We start from the raw sequence: 17,585 nt of genomic DNA, 5'->3' as shown, positions 1-17,585 counted from the left end.
AACCAAAAAAAATTAAACAAACGAAAACTAAAGGCGGTATAACGAAAAGAGAACGGCAGGAGAAACGCTTCTAACGTGCAGGCACACACACAGAGAAAGCGAGAAGAATAAGAAAAAAAGGGTGGGGGCAGAATACTCATCTACACACCGGAAAGCATATGCCACTCGCAAACAAGTAGGCTTGCGCAGGCACAAGCAAGTAGAGTCCCACGTGTGAGACAGAGAAAAGAAGTTGACGAGGGGGGGGAGGAAGATGCGAGGAGGCACCACAGGACGCAAGAAGAGGCGGGGAATCCATACACACACACACAAGGAACTCAGAGATTAACGAAAAATGGGAAAGATAGTCCAAACTAGGGGGAGGGTATATTGAAGGGTAGGAGTGAGCAAAGAGGAGAGAGAGGCAAGTGATACTGCTACACAGTCCGAGGAATGAAAGAAATGTAACCCATAAGCAAAACCAACAGTACACAGAGAGGGGAGGGAGCAGCAGCAGCAGTAGCAAAACACAAACAACAACGAAGGGGCTGCGCGTCTCCTCGTTTATGTAAAACCTCCTTGAAGTTGACGAGCTGTGCGATGAGTCGTGGGCGCTTATGCTCCTCTTTTCCGCTGTTGTCAATTGTATATCGCGGGTTCAGGTCTTTTTTCCTTTTCGTATGCCTGTGGTCTCACAAGGATTGCATATATATATATATATATGGATGCCGAGGACCAGAGATGTGAAAGAAAACAACGCCAGAGGGAGTGAGTGTGAGGAGAGACGAGGCGGCGTTTGGAGCACAATAATAAAAAAAGGAGAGCACAGACATGACACAGATGGAAAGAGAGAGAGCAGAAAGGTGGAGCAGCGTCACCTTGAGGTACACGGTGAAACGGTGCATGTTGTCAGCATATGCTTGATTGCATCCACCGGATCGGGGGGCGCCCGTGCACGCCAGCTTGGATACACTCCAGTATGAACCACTTCAAAGGTAAAGTTGTCCCTTGCCTTGGGGTTGTTCGAGCCAATGGGCTCCCACCGACATTTCCGCTTCTGGCCACATATGCAGCCTCCTAGCCTCACTACGCAGAACATGAACGGCCCCTCAACCACGACGAGCAGCGCCAGCGCTTTGTCATCGGTTTTTCTCCCATCCCGTGGGTGCGCTGCGCTTCAAGCGTACTGCTCATGTGGTTTATGAGAGTATCTTAGCCTCTTTTCATTTCTGCGTCTGTTCTTTTCGCTTGTTCTCCCCTTTGCAGATTTAATGAGAAACGGGTGCATCGCATGGCAAACAGGCATTGGTGATCAGCGCTTGCACGCTTTGGGCTCCTTCTTGATGTTTTTCAGTATGCACTTGCCCACTCATCCAACTTACCTACCGGCTACTACTACACTATAAGAGGAAAGAAAAGAGGGGGGGGGGGAAGAAGGCCACACGCCGAGTGCTTCAGAGATGCGCGCGCGCGTGTGAGAGTGCATGTGATTGCAACGTGAACTGCAATACCTTCCAGTGAGGGTACACATATGCTAAGGCCCTTGCACATACACGCATGGACTCCGGAGGGCTGAGGCCGTCGCACAGCTACGGCGGCCGCCAACGCATAATCGTGCACAGCAGACAAGTAAAAGAGGAGTCAACGTTCCTAATCATGGGGGACTGAGGGAGGGGGACCCCACGGAGCACATGCACCGAGGTTCACGATGAATCGCAATACCGGAGTCACGTGTGCAGCGCTGTTCTGCTCGCCATTATGCTCCCAACGGTGCCAATTGCTCTCATTCACGTCTGTCGCTGAGGCCTCTCACGCCTCCGCAGAAGATTATGCGTACAGCTGCATCTGACTCTGAGGGAGTGAAGCCTTGATGTCCACTGCGAGGTATTCCTCGACTTTGCCGCTCTGCACGAGGCGGCGCGCCTGCTCACCAAACACAGTGTTCTGGTTCACATAAGCGCGGAGGCGACGACGCTCCTGGATGTGCTCGGCAATAGCAAAGACAAAGAAGGTGGGCAGTCCAACCAGCATCAGACGTCCGTACCCCTGCGGGGTGTAGCGCCAGCGGCTCGTCATGGTATCGCAGATCGCCTCCTTGATCTTAGCGTCCACACCGACGTCGAAGAAGTGCGGGGCGCCGAACTGACGCCGAAGAGTGGCAGCGCCGGAAGTGTACATAACGAGACTCCCCATCACCGCACCAGCTGCCACCATGTTTGCCTGCCGCCACCACTGGCGATTATTCTCAATCTGCCAGTCGCTCTCCGTCTGAAACTTGCGCCAGCGGAGCATCCACTCATCCAGATACTGCAGCGTCAGCTCGACCTTCATTTTTGTGCCACTTCGAGATAAGTGGAGTGTGTGTGTGTGTGTGAGGGAGGAGGGGAGCAGTGGAATGTTGGGAAGAGGCGTCGCCAATACGAAAAGGGTACTTCTGTAGGTCGTTGAAGGTGTACGCGTGTACGTGCACGTCAGCAAGGGTGGGGAACCAAGGGAAGGGGGGCACAGCACAGTGCGACGCAGAGGAAGAGAAAGTGCAAGAAATCGAGAGAATCACACAGGAGGCATGCGAAATGGGCAACGTTAGCAGCAGTGCATGTGCACAGATGCAGTACAATGACCACACGGAGGAGAACGGTGTCCTCCGACTTGTATCAGGAGGTCCACGTCGTTTTCAAGGAGAACGAAGGAAAGAGACATTTCGAGAGAGAGAGAGAGAGTCTACTGTCCGAGCGAGAAGAAGCGCAACCTGCAACACAACCAGATGATAGAGCCCTCAGCACCTTCACTATGACTTCAAAGTGTCGTCAGTGAAGCAAAGAGAAGGTGTGCCATCAGCAGCTCCGATTTGCTCCTTCACTTTGTTTGTCTTTTGCCTCTCGCTTCCATGCAACGGGGGGCGCAGACGTACTTCGCAGCAGCAAGCGCGATTATCGCACCCGAATCCGCGGCGACCTCGAAGCGCACATATGAAGAGGGGGAGCGAGAGGTAAAGACACCTGTGCACTCATCGCGTTAGTACAATGACCATCAGTGCAGCCAGGCGAGAAGAAAACAGGATATGAGGTCACGCCCGAAGCACCCCAAAGACGCTCTTCAGGCAGTCCTCAGTCGCCCCCTCTCGTCAAACGCGTCACTCCCATTCTCGCAGAGAATACGTAGCAGCGTGACGCAACCGACGGCGAGTTCTCGGCGAAGTTGTGCTTGAATTTCCTCGGCCACACCGTCATCCAGATACACGCCGCTGCCGGCGTGAACAGGTCTGCTTCGGCGCAGTACCTGTTGTAGGTGGTAAAGACGCTCCTTTAGAGACTGCTGAGTTGCGCTCGCGCTAGCAAGCGAGGCCCGGGCTTGCAAAACTTGCACTCGGCACTGCTGCAGCACAGATGTCGGTGCGGCCGCGAGCGCGTGCGCCACTCTGGGGCTCCCACGATAGCCGTACACCAGCCGCTGAGCACGCGCCAACTCTGAAAAGAGCGGCAGGCGTTGGTGGAGCAATAGAGGCGTGTAGTGCAGTTGCAACTCGGCCAGGGTGAGCAGTGGACGCATCATGAACCTCTGAGACGATGGTGCGACAGGCTCGTCAGCACGAGAAACAGTTGAAAACATCTGCGGTATTGGAGGAGTCCCAGTGGCAGGCGGCCGTGTAGGTGAGTCGACGACCTGTAGCAGTTCATTGTGGCGCTTCTCACGCGTCAGCAAAGCCACAAGGCCTTGCTCAGCCTTTTTGTAGCAACAAGATGCCACCAGCGTCTCCGCAGCGGTGACAGTGGACTCTCGCACTAGTAACCTTTTCTTCAGTGTGGCCTCTAGAGCAGTCTTCACATCTCCAATCACCTGCTGAAGTAGGCGCAGCGTCTGGTTGTGTGACTGCAGGACAAGTAGGCAACGCCCGCGTGCAATGCACGCGACTTCGTAAGCTTTTCGGGTCTGCAAGTAGCGCTGCAGCTCATTGTCACGCCGCACTCGCTCGTACGCGAGCGCGGCACGTTCGACAGAAGCGGCGTCGGCAGCTTCCGGTGCGGTGTTGGAGGGCAATGCGTCGAACATAACAAGACCAAGTGAAAAACATTCACCTTTCCTATTGCTTCCGCTTCTCGGAAGGGAGTAACGACGCCGTGAGGAGGAGAGGGGCTCACTCCAACACGCCTTGTGATTTTCAATGAGGAAGAAAAAGGCGTCACAGAGGGTGAGACAGGTCTGATCAATAAAACGAGCAAGACCCCCACCACAACACACCGCACATGCAGCGCAGCGATGAATGAAGTTTCTACGTGATGCTCAGTGGCTTTGATTCGTTTCTGGAATGCCCACAGCGGATACAAAGGAAAAAGAGACGGGGGAGACGAGCTGCTGCCGCCCCGTCACTATGCTGAAGCAAGCGCGTGCAGAGAGCGACTCTTCTCCTCTCTTGTGTGCGAGACGCATAGAGGTATATGTCTCTGTGTGTGTGTGTGTGTGTGCGTGTGTCTGCGAATGTAAGAAGGGGATGGGGAAACGCTGTCGACCACGATCTATTCTGTAGCCCTCTTCACTCGGCATTCATGCGTTTTGCTCATGTTGTGATGATAACGATGTGACTTTCAGATACGTCGTAAAGGCGAGGTGTGAGGGCCGAAACAACGATAGACCGAAAAGAGGCACCACCCCGAGGCACACACAACGTAAAACAAAGAGAAGCTAAAGAGACAAGTGAAGCGAAAATGAGAGGTGCGCACCGCCACCAGCACACTAATGCACACAATCAACGAAACAGCAGGGCAGGTAGTGCCCAGCAAACGGGTGTGCCTCCTCCTGAGAAGAGAGACGGCAGGGTTGATAAGCAGGAGGAGCGAGAGAGAGGAAGGGACTGCTACTGCCTCAGTAGAGCAACACGCCAAAGCTCTCAATGAGGAAGCGTGACAGCAGACGACGTTTGTTTTCTTTGCCCCGCTGCCTCCTCCTCCTCCCCCCTGAGGGCGTGCACAGGCACTCCCTTCCCGCGACTCGCTTGCCTGTCTTTTGCAATCCTGTTTCTTTTTTTTGCTTTTCAACTTAGCGATCTCACTGTGAATTTCGAAGGCATCGGACACAATCGCCTCTCCCCTCCCCACCACCGCCATCAGTGGTCACGAGCAGTGAAAAACGAGACAACAGGCATATACAGTGAGACACTCACAACAACAATAACACACGTACTCGCGTGCATGCGGTAAAGCATGCGCAGCGTGCTCGACCCCCCCCTCGCCCCTCGTGCCCTTCCGAGTGTTTCGTGCGAGAGGAGCATCAATGTTTGTCATTACTGTCATGGTCCATCGCGTCTTGCAGGGCATCCACTGTGTAGCCTTGTGCGTCTGCCGTCTGAGCCGTCTTGCGCACCTGCATGCCCTTCACGTCCAACCAAATGTCCATCGGCGTTACGAAGAGACTGCGCTTCTTTGCCTCGCGGTATTTCTCGTAGAGCTCCACGCTCTTCGCCTCGATGCGGGCATCATCGAGAACGGAGTAGTACGTCTTGCTCTGCCCAGACGGGCGGCGCACCTTCACCTCGACCGAGGGCCAGTACTCCCTGCCCAGCTGCGCCTTGCGAGCGTCCGCCAGCAGCTCAGACAGCTTTGCTGAGCCGTAGGTTACATTATCGGACTGATCCTCGTACTTGTCACTGTCAAGCTTCAGCACCCCCATGCCAACGCGATGATCAGCGAGAATGCGCAGGCGCCTTTCCACTTGCATCTCCACAAACGGATTTCCGTAGGCGTCCAGCCGCTTCAAATCGTCGAGGCGGCACTTAATGGAGACGTTGCGGTTGTGAATGTCCACCATGCGCTGGTACCAGCCTTGCCAGTCGTACCGCTTGTACTGCAAGTTGTCGTACTGCTCTACCATACCCATCTCCGTTGGCACGTTGAACTGCGTCAGCTCCGTCCCGACAGGGCCAAGGCGGCGACGTGTTCGCTGCGCCATGAGAGCCGCTGCTGCCTGTGGGACGTATGAAAGGCGAATGTATATCCGTGTCATGCACTCCAAGTACCACATCGATGACTTGGTTGCCTCAGAGGCGCCTGCTGGGAGGACCCCTGACTTCTCCCAGGATGGATGGCGCTGACGAATGGCCTCCAAGAGGAGGTCAAGCACGCTGTTGTCCACCTCAGGCCGGCGCACGGTCCGCTGCAGCGCGGCGGCTGACTCGGCACGCTCGAGCTCCTGTAGTGACGTCCCCGCCACGCGTAGCACGGCAAGAGTGCTCTCTATCTGTTCATACGACGTGAGCTCTTGAACAAGCTTCTCCACCCGGGCCTTGCGTGCACCCGCACGTTCCTTGCGTCGGTGCAGAGCTGCCTCCAGCTCAGCCACATACACGTCACTAAAAAGGCGCTTCGTAACCTGCTTTGCACCAGTCGCGTTCTTCAGCAGGCGGTACACCGCCTCCAACGTAGCCGGGTCGGAGAGCAGCTCACGCGCATGCTCGCGCCAGCGGTGTGTCCAGTCGACGGCAGCCATAGCAGCGTCCCAGTCTACGACGTGATGGATCTTGCTCGCAGCACTAGAGAGCTGAAAAACGTGGCTGACGTGCGCCTTGATGGCAACTTCCGTCCCACTCATCAGCGAGTGCAGCAGCGACTTCACCTCAGCGGTACTGTCGAAGCGGTCCACTATGTTCTCCACATCTGCCCGCAAGAGCTGTCGGTCGTCCAGCGTTGCCTCACACAGCGCAACGTCGCGGCTCAAGTGATACAGTCCGGCGGAACGCAGAGCCTTTGCGAGACGGCCACACCCCCTCATTTCTCCCAGCAACGCTTTCAGGGCTTCTGTGGCAAAGCGACGCTTAACAATCGGGCTCAGGTTGGCGAACGCTGCGGTCATCACGTGTTCCTCGGCGGCATTGATGCCTTCGTCGAGGTGAGTTGACATCACCTTCAGTTCCGCAGGAGCGCGACTATGGCTTTCAGAGATCGACACTAGTAGCAGGTAGAGAGCCACGTGAGCCGTCATGGCAGGGGTGCGCACCGCATCTTCCATCATGAGTGCTTCCCAAGCAAAGCCAAGGGTGACGCTAACAGGAGACTTGGAGGAGGAGAAGAGGTCCCCCTTGTGTGCCGCAACGCTGTCAAAAAAGACACGCCACACACCATCCCCGTGGCCAAAGTATAGGCGGTTGCGTACTATCGGCAAGAGCTCCTCCTGCAGGAAAGCGTTCCGCTCCGTAATGGCCTTCCGCCGCAGCACCTCGAGCGCCAAAATGCCATCCTCGCGCGGCGACAATGCAGACATGTCTGCCTGGTAGCGCGCGTGCAGTGCGGTGAGATTGCGCTCGAACGCGGCCTTGTCAAAGAGATGAGACCTTCTCAGGTCACTGTACTCCTGGTCCGCCTTCCTCCAGAGTACCCTCAGCCTCTCCTCCGCCCCAGGGTTTGCCTGCTTTGCCATGCCCGGGATTACCTCCGCAGCAAAGCTCTGTACCATGGCCTCAGCTACTGGCGAAACAGGCAGTGCGTCCTTGACAAGCAGTCCTTCAAGAAAGAGAGGCAGGCGTGGGTGCTGGTCGCCGAGCCAGTACTGCAGCGTCCCCCACCTCTGGTGCAGAGACTGTTGCTCCTCGAGCGACGGCGCAGTCGTCGCAGCGGCGCGCAGCACGGTGCTTTCTGGTGGACGGGACTCTTGATTCGGTAGCGTGCGTTGGTACGGGTCCTTGTCGCTAGTGCCGAGGCCCTCGTGCACTTTGGTGCGAAAAAGGTCGGCTGCCGGTGCGGCGGTTTGCACCCGGGAGAAGTTAGGACGGATGTTCACCGTTGCCATCGACTGGTGATTCACAAGACCCGCGCCATGCGAGCCGAGAATGCGGTCACGATGCTGCAGTTGCATCCGTCGTGGTGTTGATGACACACCGCGACATGTGCCGTGAAGCACAATCAGACACGTGTCCTGCGCACCCTGCGCATGCTTTGGGAAGCGCAGCATGAGCACAAGCCAACGCAAGTAGGGAGGAAACAAGTGGTGCGCAAAGACAGGAGAACAGTGGGGAGGGAGAGCTAGACAAGCAGCGCCTCGCTGCAGCTCCGGTGTTCGTCAACCGTTTACCTCCTGCTGCAGCAGCACGTGTGCGTGGGTGTGTGAACAAGTACGGACGTTGTGGGGAGCAACAGAGGAAGAGAGAGAGAGAGACGAGACCGTCAGTGTACAGGGCAACCACAGTATCACGGGAATGGGCTGAATGGAATGCCGTATAACAAGATAGAGGTACGCGTGCCTCTGCATAGTTGTAGCGAAGAGAGCTGACCCCTCTACACACACACGGAAAAAGGCTCCCCAACTGCGAAACCCGTGCACGCACCGCCTCAGTACTAACGAAAATGAGAGGAAAGGTGGCTGGAACGAAAAGAGAGAGAGAGAGCTACCTCATTCCTTCGACTCCATTAGTGTACGAGTGCATGCGCTTCAATTTCGTTGTGCAGTCATTGGCGTAATACGATAAACGCGTCCACGAACAACACTGAAAAAGAGCAGTAGGACGGCGTGCATGCGGTGGCGTCTGTCCACACGATCAGTGCACGCTCACAAGAATAACTGACTCACCAAACACACTTTCCGGAACGAGGACGCAAAGGCGCCTGTGTGAAAGCCGAACTCCTGCGTCGTCATGTACTCCAGTCCCTCATCGTACGTCGCCCCCTCCGCCCACGCCAGACCGAGCAATAAGCTGGACTGCATCGTGAAGAGCAGCACAAGCACGGTAAGCATCTTCATCAGGAACGCCTTCAGCATCTCACTCGTCATGCCCATTACAGCCGCAGAGTTGCGCGCCCTGGCGGAGGGAAGGGTGCCAGCGCCTTGGTAGTAGATCTGGCGCACCACAAAGTACACAAGCCAGAGAGGCACGTAAATCCACAGGTACCGTACGAGACCTGACAAGCAAAATACGCAAAGAAGCGGCACGAGTACCGCGGCAAACGCCACGAAGCTGGTGCCTTGAACCAGAACTGTCGGTAAGTCATTCAGCTCAAGGCTGCTGATGCGCAGCAGCAGCTCCACGATAAAGACAGAGTCTGTTTTCTTCTCCTCCTTCACTACCACCGGTGTGGTGCGGTCGAGGTCTCGTGGGAGGAGCACCATCATGGTGTACTCCCAAACTGGGGTAAGGAGGCCGGAGAAGATGTTCGCCGCACCGCAGATGCAAAACCGGCGCCAGCCCCCGTCGATTCTGCCAAAATGATATTGAATATAAATGAGCATCGCGAAGGCCTTGGTGGCACAGAGGATGATGTAGTATGGGTGGAACTCGAAGATAATGCGCTGGCTCTCCCGCCGCACCGCCTCCATCGTGTTTGTGAGGGCCTCCACCACTACTGGCGCAGGCACCGCCGCGGGTGGGTTCTCCTCGTGGTACATCTCCATCTCTGTAAGTGCAGCGGCATCTCCGGTGTACGGCGCCCCTAACGCCGCGTGAAAGGACAGTGTTACTGCGCCAACACCGCCCCGATCAACTATGACGACATCCGTTGCAGAAGACGTCGTGGTACCGGTAGGGGACGCCGCCAAGGCTGTGGGGCCGGCAATCCCACGGAAGAAGGCGGCGCTGTTGTACAGCTCTACTGGTGACATCGCAGGGGTGCTGGTCACTGTCACGGCACCTGGGTGGTGCGCCTGCGTCATATGGGGCGCCTGGTCGGCAGATGGTGCCTCCACAATGTGAGCCGCCTTGCTCATCCACAGCACGCGGCGCCATTGCTGGAACGTCTCCATCACCATGCGATCCCTGTGGGCAAACATGTTGAACACGCCGTTCATGGCCGTCACCGTAATACTGGACAACACCAAGATGAGAAACGTCGGTATCAGAACCTCCGATGGGAGTTCCTTCAGAATCGAAGACGCGTTCACCCCGTTGTTCGCTGGAGTGGTTGACCGTGCCTGGGAGTTAGTGATCCAAGAAGGTGGCGACGAAAGTAGGTGAGCAGGCCTGGCAGAGGCCGGCAGGGGCTCGTAATACGGCGGCATTGACGCGAGGGGAAAACACGGCAAGCGTTATGATGTAGAGAAGCTCAAGAGAGATCCAGCCTGTAAAGTGCCGGAAGGGGGTACGTGGGGCGCACCCAGGGCGGCTGTGCGAGAAGGCAAAACGAAAGAAAAACGGGGCGCGTGCGCACGGCGCGGAAGACCGACGTTTTCTTTCGTTTAGAGACAAAGCGCATAATCAAGAGAAGTGCGCAAAGTCGAGCGAGCGCTCAGAGTGCGGTTGCGAGTGTATGGGGTAAGTGCAATGAAATGCGGGAGCGTCTGTACTTGGCGGTGGCAGCCTCAGTCGCTTCACCTTCTCCACTTCACCAGGAATGTTGTACAGCCAGCAGAGAGAAGGTGAGATGGGGATGAGAAGTACACGACGTAAGAAGGACGAGCATCAGAAATGGACAAGAGCACAAGAGCTGCAGCAGCCAGTCGCTTTTCACTAGAGGCGCTTCCGAGTATACGCATGGAGACAGTAAGGGAACCCGTGAGGGTCCCCCCCTCCCCCGTGGGACTCCAGCTGGCTGCTCGTAGAAACGAAAAGAAGGCAATACACAAGTACCGGCAAAACTGTGGGACAAGTGCAGATCAGTAGCGATCACGAGCAATATTGTGAATTGCCCGATAAGCGCTGCTCCATCATTGCAGAGTGAAACGTTCTCTCTCCTTTCGTTGTGTGTGGATGTGGGGGGATGGAGTACATGGGGAAAGAGGTGGGTGTCGCATGCGCTGATGTGAGAGCTGTGGTTGGGTAGATGCGGAAAAAGATACATGTAGCGTAAGGGGGAGGGGAAGGAAATAGCGCTAAAGAAAATACACACACGCACACACACACACACACATACACACACACACACAAGCGAAAAGAGTGCGGCAGAGATGAATGCGCCGGTGTATTGCCTTCATGGACTGCAATAACAGAGGTAACACGAAGTCTGTGAGCGGGACGTGCAAGGGAAAAAGAGGGAGAGCGGCAGGAAGGAGAAGAGGCGGAGGAACCTCAGTGACGCGTCAGTCAAACCTCAACCGTTCACGAGCACAAATCTGAAGCCTGACGGAGCCCCCAGAAACACGGAACACACCTGACAAGAGAATTATAAAGCGAAAAGACGTACACACTCTGCGCCAATGTCATCAGCAGCGCGTCAGCCACCCCTCAGCGGAGGGGCCGCACCGCAAATTCTGGGTGCCGCACGGAAGACACAAGCGGATCGCAGCAGCACAGATACCATCAAGCGGCGAAAAGAGAGGCTAACAATGACAACACCGCCACGAAGAAGACCAACCCCAGTCCCGTATCGATGAGCCACGGCACGCAGGGCACGACGCTCTTCGCAGAAGCTCCCGTAAAGAGGAAATATACAGAGAAGTCAAGGAAGAGATAAAGGGGAAACATAAGCGAAGCGAGTGCCTATCTTGCGCAGAGTGCCCATCTTCCTCCAAAGTTATTGTCTCGACGCTTCACAGCGTGTCGCTGACTTCTGTTGGTTCCTTCGGTAAGAAGGGTTGGCACACTCCTTCCCCCTCTACCTTATCGCTGCTAGACAGCGAACTCTGTGGGGGACGGGAGCGACACGATTTGGTATCCGTGTTGAGGGGCGGCGACGTGTGGACCCGATCCCCAGGAACACTGGTTGTCAGCATACGCCGCTGACCCGCGCTGGTTGGTCGCTGCAGCGCCATGCTGCTCGGCTTCCGCCTTTATCCTGGTTTCTTCCTCCGCCATAGCGTCATGCAGCTCCTCCATGATGCGCGCGGCGCGGTGGTTCCAGCGCCTGTAATGTTGTGCCAGGGATTCGTTCATGCGACGATCCTGAAGCCTTTGCACACGCTCGCGGTGAAGTCGCACACTTTCATCGAGCAGCTTTCCTGCCTTGACGTACTGCATCACCTGCCGCTCCTTCGCCTGTTCCGCCCGCTCTTTTTTCTCCTCCGCAGCCTTCACAATCTCCACGCCACGCGTCACGCGCTTGTCGACGAGTTTGCGGAGGTTCTCGCGTTGCCGCTCCTGCCGCACGGCGTGAATTTGCCGGCGCTGCTGAATGTATGCCTCCAGTTCCGCCTTCTCCTCGGCGTAACGGCTTTCCTGCTGCAGCCGTCGCTGCTCTAACTCCTCTACAAGGTCGTTGTGATCCTTAAGCTTCGTCTCGAGGATGGCCTCTCCGTTCTTCCACACAACCACAGACTTCGAGCTGCTGGCCTCCTTCTTTGCCATCCACTTGCTGCGCTTTGACTCGCGAATGGCGCATAGCTTTGCTTCCCTCTCCTGCCGACGGATTTCAGCCAACCGCGCTTTCTCAGCCAGCGTCTGAGCGTCCTTTGCGGCCTGACGCTCGCGCAACTTGCGTGCGTAGTCTTGCCTTGCCTGCTCGCGGTCGTGCAGCTCTTTTTGCGTGCGTTGGCGCTCAGCGTCGAGGTTGGCTAAGTTGCGTGTGCGACGCTCTTCATTCGAGCTCGCCTTCATCACCGTCTGCTCCTGCATTTGCTCATTGTGGGCCCGGCACTGATGCGCCTTAGCCTCGATGCGATCGTTGCGATTTTTGTAGTAGGCAAGCTGCAGGGTCCGTGCCTCCTCTAGCTGCGCCGTGCGCTGCTTCTCGGCATCCTGTAGCCTCTTCTCAGCCTCCTCCTCCGCATTGATGCGTCGCTTGTAAGTATCTAAAACGCGTTGGGCCTTGTCGTGCTCGATGCGCCAGCGGGTATTCGCGTTCAGTCGCTCTACCTCTTCTAAAGCGGACTGGATCAAGGCGATGCGGCGCTCAACCTCAGCCGTGCGCACGCCCGCTGGTGGTTGCCCCGTGGTTTCTTCAAGAAGCCCACGCAGCTGTGCAATGTAGCCGGCATACTCCTGGCAGAGGATATGGTCGTCCGTCTTTTTTTTCGGCGAGGGTATGGGCTTCTTGCCATTGGTGGCCGTGAGAGCCGGCAGATGATAATCCACCATCCGGAGCAAGAGGCTTGTCTGTCGCTTCCCTGTACGTCAGTGCGGAGGGCGTGAGGGTTTCGTTGCTGATGTCGCCAAGGAGGTGGGCGACGGTGTGTGAGGGGAGAGCACAATGGATCGACGGCGCCCTTCCCTCTTGGCGCGGCTCACTTTCTTTGCTTTGCTTTCGCTCGTGCTCCGCAAGTCCCTGCGTAGGGAACGTACGCACGCCCACGTTTATGAGAGAGAGAGGGAGGAGGAAAGGGAGAGAGGCCGGGACGAGAGAAGAAGGGGAAGCGGAACAGGCACGGGGGAGAGAGTTGGCACGTATAGTCAAGGTAAAGTGGGAGTATGGTATTACGTAAGCAATCAACTTACGTTTTGCTCATGCCAACTAGAAGCAGAGGTCTCACAGGAGATGAGAAGGTAGGGCACCTGTGGCTACCTAAGCCCTATTCAGCTCTGTCCAGGAAGCACTTCAATGCCATGGGCAAACCCGTTAGCATCCCCGAGTCACACAGCCGTGCGCCTCCACGACGGCTTTCTTCGCACTGCTTCGACTGAGCCTGATGCACGACACAGCTGCTTTTTTCCCCGTGCACCACCTTGAGATGCCGACACCCAGCGCTGTTGCAGCTCCGACATGGCAGGCTGGCAGTTCATTCAGCGTCAAAGAGGCGCACATACACACAAACGTGTGCGCATGTTCGATCCAGCGCGATTATGCCTCGCCTCTCCATCACCGAGTCTTCTATCGGGTCCAACGAAGAGACAAGCGTCCGAGTACGCCACAGAAACACACGCACACACACGCACACACGCGCACGCACACAGTGGAGTTGAACACCACACAATCACCCCGTTTTTTTTTGTATTTTATTTTTCGCACAGGTGTTCCGCAAAGACATCCACACTGCCCAACTCTTTTCTCTCTCACCTTCTCCCTGGCTTCGCTGCCACTCCAGAGCGTTGGCCAGCGCAACGCTCACGCAGCGGAGCGGCGCTGATGCTCTCGTATTTGGCGCAGCAGCAGCTCATGCCCAAGACGCGCTCGGTCTTCCGGAGTGCTATGCATAATTTGCTCAGCCAAAGACGGTGATGCCGTCAACAAATTACCACGCCCATGGCAGGAGCTCGCGCAGGGGTGGCGCGCTGCCAGCGCGCTTGGGTAACCTTTGCTCGTCGATGCGCGCTGCCGAGGTGCTGCAGCAGAGCGTCCCGCAAGCGTCGCCACGTAGGAGTGGCATTGTAGTTCCGCCTCTGCCGGGGCCTTTCTACTAGCAGGTGAGGCGGAGAGCGCCTGTGCAGGTCCTGCACATGGACGCGAAAACGTTGCACGCGGAGTTACCACTGGCCCGCTCACAGTGGATGTAAGTGCTGCGGCGCCGCCTTCCGGCGCTGTCGGTGCCTCGCTGCGAGCTGCGGCACTCCGCGACCGCTCGCGCGTCCACAGTGAAGCCGGATTTAAAGTGCCCCGTGAAAACAGCTCTCGGGTTGTTGTACGGGATGGTGTTAGTCTCTGGGCTGAGAGAGGGCGTGCCATGGAGTCGACCCCAAGTGCTGGGGCAATGCCATACATCCGCGCACTCAAGTGGGCGCGCCGCAGCATCTCGCTCTTCGTTGACTTTACCGGCACGGTCATGTCTGGCCTGCACGCGTACGGGATCAAGCGCCGCGGCGCCGGCTGGAAGGTGTAGTCGGCACCATCGGCAAGCACCCCATCTGTGATGGGGCGTTGACGCTGACTTTCCTTTGTCCACTCCGCCAGCTGCTGCGCTCTTCGTGCGCGAACCTGCCCAATCACTTCCGGATCTGGTTTCTCTCGCTTCACGCGTGGCAACGCAGAAGGGGAGCTCTCCGCGCTGGCGGCGGCACCTGGGGCACTGTCTGCTCGCTTCAGTGTGGCGGCGCTTGCAGCCCTGCGAAACACACGTAGCGGGGGCGGGGCATTGCGCAGCAGCGCACTTTGCACAGGGGTCGCCTCTTGCTCCGCCAAGTACCGAAACACGACCGCAACAAACTCGTCTTCTGTCAGCCTGTGTCGTCCGCAGTGCTCCACGGCACCAAGGAGTTCTTCTGCCTCCTCAGTGCTCAGGATGTCCAGGGCAGCGCGAGCCACCTGTACGACAGATTGCGGTGCGGTGGTTCGGTATGGGCAGTGCTGCGCGGATGCCACGTGCCTAGCAAGCGCGCGGAACTTGGCAACTAGCACAGAGCGATAGTACTCTTGCTGAAGACGCTTGCGCTCTTGGGCAAGGGCTATGGCCTCCTCTGCCCGTGCAAGCCGCTCCTGCTCCCGGTCTAGCTCGCGTTTCAGTTGACCTCGCACGACGCCTTGCTCCGAGTGGCGGTACAGCTGCTTTACAATGTTGCCATCGCGCTCGCCCGAGGCCACCTGGGCAGCCACAATGCGCTTCGTTTCAAGGGACAAGGTTGGGTGATGCACATCTGGCGGTACGCCAGGACACTCCACTGATCGAGCACTGCCCTCGTATGGAGCACCATCCGTATTATCCTTCTGCTGTGCGGCTCCAACCCCGCTACGCACTACGCCACGGGCGCACAAACGCTCTACAACCTCTGCCAGCTGCCCAGGCCTCAGCGGCGCCGGAGATGATCGCCGGCGCTCCTCTAGCTGATGGACAAGCTGCGGCTTGACGTCATGCTCAAATGCACGGCGGTTCTCGGCCTCTGCGTAGAGGTCGTGGAACACAGTAGTCGCCGCCCGGGGAGACTCGATAGCGGTGGGGTCTAGTTGAGCAGTCCGCAGGGTCAAGGGGCGGAAAGTGCACGACTGCAGCTCACGCTCCACCTCTTCCTGCTGCCTCTTGGCCACCCATTGCTTGCGGCGGATCATCTCAGCGCTGAAACGGTTCTCAGGACGAAGAGAGGCAGGTCTCTGGATGCGTGCGGCGTAACGGGAAACTTGAGGGGCGAATGGGCAGTCACGTCGACGGCGCGCCTCCTCGAGCACCTCCTGCCGCGCCCTCTCGAGGGCCATCCACTGCTGCTTGGCCACTTTCGCCTTCATCGCCTCCACGTACATGTCAGGAGGGACGTCGCTGGAGCTCCCGTTGCCGGTGTCACCCTCTGAGTAGTACGCGGAGGGGCCCCCACGCTGCGTTGCTGAGGCCCACGGACTCGTTAGCGCCGCTGCACCCTCTGTGCGCGACAGCGCTTGCATTAATGCAGATGAGTACGGTGTAGTAGACTGTTGGTCGTGGCGTTGCGGTGAGCCGTCAGTGAAGGCAATGGTGTCGTCGTCGCTGTGCAACTGTGCTGTGGTGCTCAGGGTGTTCGCTGCGGCCACATGACTGTCGCCAATGGGAGTCTGTTGAGACGCAACAGGAGGTGGTGGCAGCACCGTCGTGGTCGGTGGTGCGGGCATTGCTTCCGAAGCGAATTTTGCAGGGAAAGGATCCCACGACGCCTGCCGTGAGGGTGCAGACGTGGAGCGATGTGCATTCAGTTGCGTTCGTGCTGATGGTGGCGCTGGCGTGGCCGTAGAGCCGCGCGCTAGACTTTTAGAGGTGGAATAGTTGCCTGGCCTTGTCATTTTCTCTACGGGCGAGAGGAGTTGCTGTATAGGGACATCGGAGTCGTCTGCGTTAACCGGGATGGGACTCAGCATCGCTGACATCTCTGCCGAATTCCGACTTGCCGTAGGCGTGTGCTCATTGCGGGCTCTCCTCTGCGCGTGCGTTTTTCCAGCGGCACTGCTCAGGCGCAGTGGCGCTGCCGCACAGGTGTTGCTGGCGCCGGAAGCGACCGCTGGCGGCCGCGCAGTAGGTGGCCGTGCGCTATGCACTGCATCCAGCCACCCTGCCGAGACCAACGGCGTTGGTATAGGAAAGTTGCCAAGATCCACCGAGTCACTCAACGGCGACGACAAAGTGTTCGGCGAATCGTTGATCTTGACTGGCATAGGGTCTTCTATGCGCAAGTGTATGGGTGTATGAGTGTAGCTCAGTCTACATATATATATATATACGTTGACAATCAATGCTGGCGCCTAGGAGCACCAAAGAGCAGAAGACTGTTCGACAGCGTTGAACGAGGGGGGAAAGAGGGGTAGAGAGGGAGTCGAACAGATGCTCGCCTTGGCACGAAAACAAAAAGTCCCCACAGCTGCGTCGATTCGGTCTTTCAGCCCAGCAGTTGTGTGGCTGTATGGGCGTATGTATATGCGTATATATCTGTGGCTGTATGGATGGGTGTATGTGTGGTAGGTTGGGGAGGGGGGAGGGCGTCAGCGTGTTTGCAGGCGTGCGTCTGTGCAGAAGGAAGAACAGATGGGAGGTCTATGGTGTCGTGGGCGGCTACACGTGGACGCAGAAAGCGGCGGTCTTGCGACACAACGCACGTTTGCGATGTCCACACGAAGGAGAAAGAAACCCCGGCAGGGAGAAAAATCGTAAGCCCAGTGTAAGACTGACTGAGAGAAGAAGAAAGTTGCAGTGGAAGCAATCACCTAAAGGCAACCACAAGATGAAAAGAAGCGACAGCTGTAGCGATACAGAAGCCCTGTTACATCCCCGCACTACCCCCTTGCCTCCACCACAGTCGTGACGGCGGGAAGGCAATCAGTGAAGAATAACAACAAGAAGAAGGGAAAGAGCGTTCGGCACACTTGGAGGAGTCCAAAACAAGCGGAGGTGGGATAAAAGAGCCCCCTTCCCCCCGCAGAGGTGAAACGATAGGA

The 17,585-nt window shown here is 57.2% G+C and overlaps 6 protein-coding genes across 6 annotated transcripts; all 6 read right to left on the bottom strand.

Annotated features, from left to right (window-relative positions):
- Nucleotides 1-1,806: 1,806 nt before the first annotated feature.
- LBRM_27_0760 (conserved hypothetical protein) lies at nt 1,807-2,310 on the bottom strand (the record flags this gene model as incomplete). The annotated part of the gene is made up of 1 exon (XM_001565785.2): nt 1,807-2,310. One exon carries the CDS (start codon nt 2,308-2,310, stop codon nt 1,807-1,809), a length of 504 nt encoding a protein of 167 aa, XP_001565835.1.
- Nucleotides 2,311-3,075: 765 nt separating this feature from the next.
- Nucleotides 3,076-4,029, bottom strand: LBRM_27_0750 (hypothetical protein, unknown function; the record flags this gene model as incomplete). The annotated part of the gene is made up of 1 exon (XM_001565784.1): nt 3,076-4,029. One exon carries the CDS (start codon nt 4,027-4,029, stop codon nt 3,076-3,078), a length of 954 nt encoding a protein of 317 aa, XP_001565834.1.
- Nucleotides 4,030-5,244: 1,215 nt separating this feature from the next.
- Nucleotides 5,245-7,917, bottom strand: LBRM_27_0740 (conserved hypothetical protein; the record flags this gene model as incomplete). The annotated part of the gene is made up of 1 exon (XM_001565783.1): nt 5,245-7,917. One exon carries the CDS (start codon nt 7,915-7,917, stop codon nt 5,245-5,247), a length of 2,673 nt encoding a protein of 890 aa, XP_001565833.1.
- Nucleotides 7,918-8,511: 594 nt separating this feature from the next.
- LBRM_27_0730 (conserved hypothetical protein) lies at nt 8,512-9,954 on the bottom strand (the record flags this gene model as incomplete). Its single annotated transcript, XM_001565782.1, has 1 exon — nt 8,512-9,954. The coding sequence occupies one exon, from the start codon at nt 9,952-9,954 to the stop codon at nt 8,512-8,514; it is 1,443 nt and encodes a 480-aa protein (XP_001565832.1).
- Nucleotides 9,955-11,500: 1,546 nt separating this feature from the next.
- On the bottom strand, nt 11,501-12,904 carry LBRM_27_0720 (conserved hypothetical protein; the record flags this gene model as incomplete). Its single annotated transcript, XM_001565781.1, has 1 exon — nt 11,501-12,904. One exon carries the CDS (start codon nt 12,902-12,904, stop codon nt 11,501-11,503), a length of 1,404 nt encoding a protein of 467 aa, XP_001565831.1.
- A 964-nt stretch (nt 12,905-13,868) lies between these two features.
- On the bottom strand, nt 13,869-16,808 carry LBRM_27_0710 (conserved hypothetical protein; the record flags this gene model as incomplete). The annotated part of the gene is made up of 1 exon (XM_001565780.2): nt 13,869-16,808. One exon carries the CDS (start codon nt 16,806-16,808, stop codon nt 13,869-13,871), a length of 2,940 nt encoding a protein of 979 aa, XP_001565830.2.
- Between the last annotated feature and the right edge of the window lie 777 nt (nt 16,809-17,585).

Source organism: Leishmania braziliensis, chromosome 27 (genome assembly GCF_000002845.2).
Source record: "Leishmania braziliensis MHOM/BR/75/M2904 complete genome, chromosome 27".
In the NCBI taxonomy this organism is placed as follows: Eukaryota; Euglenozoa; class Kinetoplastea; order Trypanosomatida; family Trypanosomatidae; genus Leishmania; species Leishmania braziliensis.
This window is presented reverse-complemented; position numbering and strand designations above follow the sequence as displayed.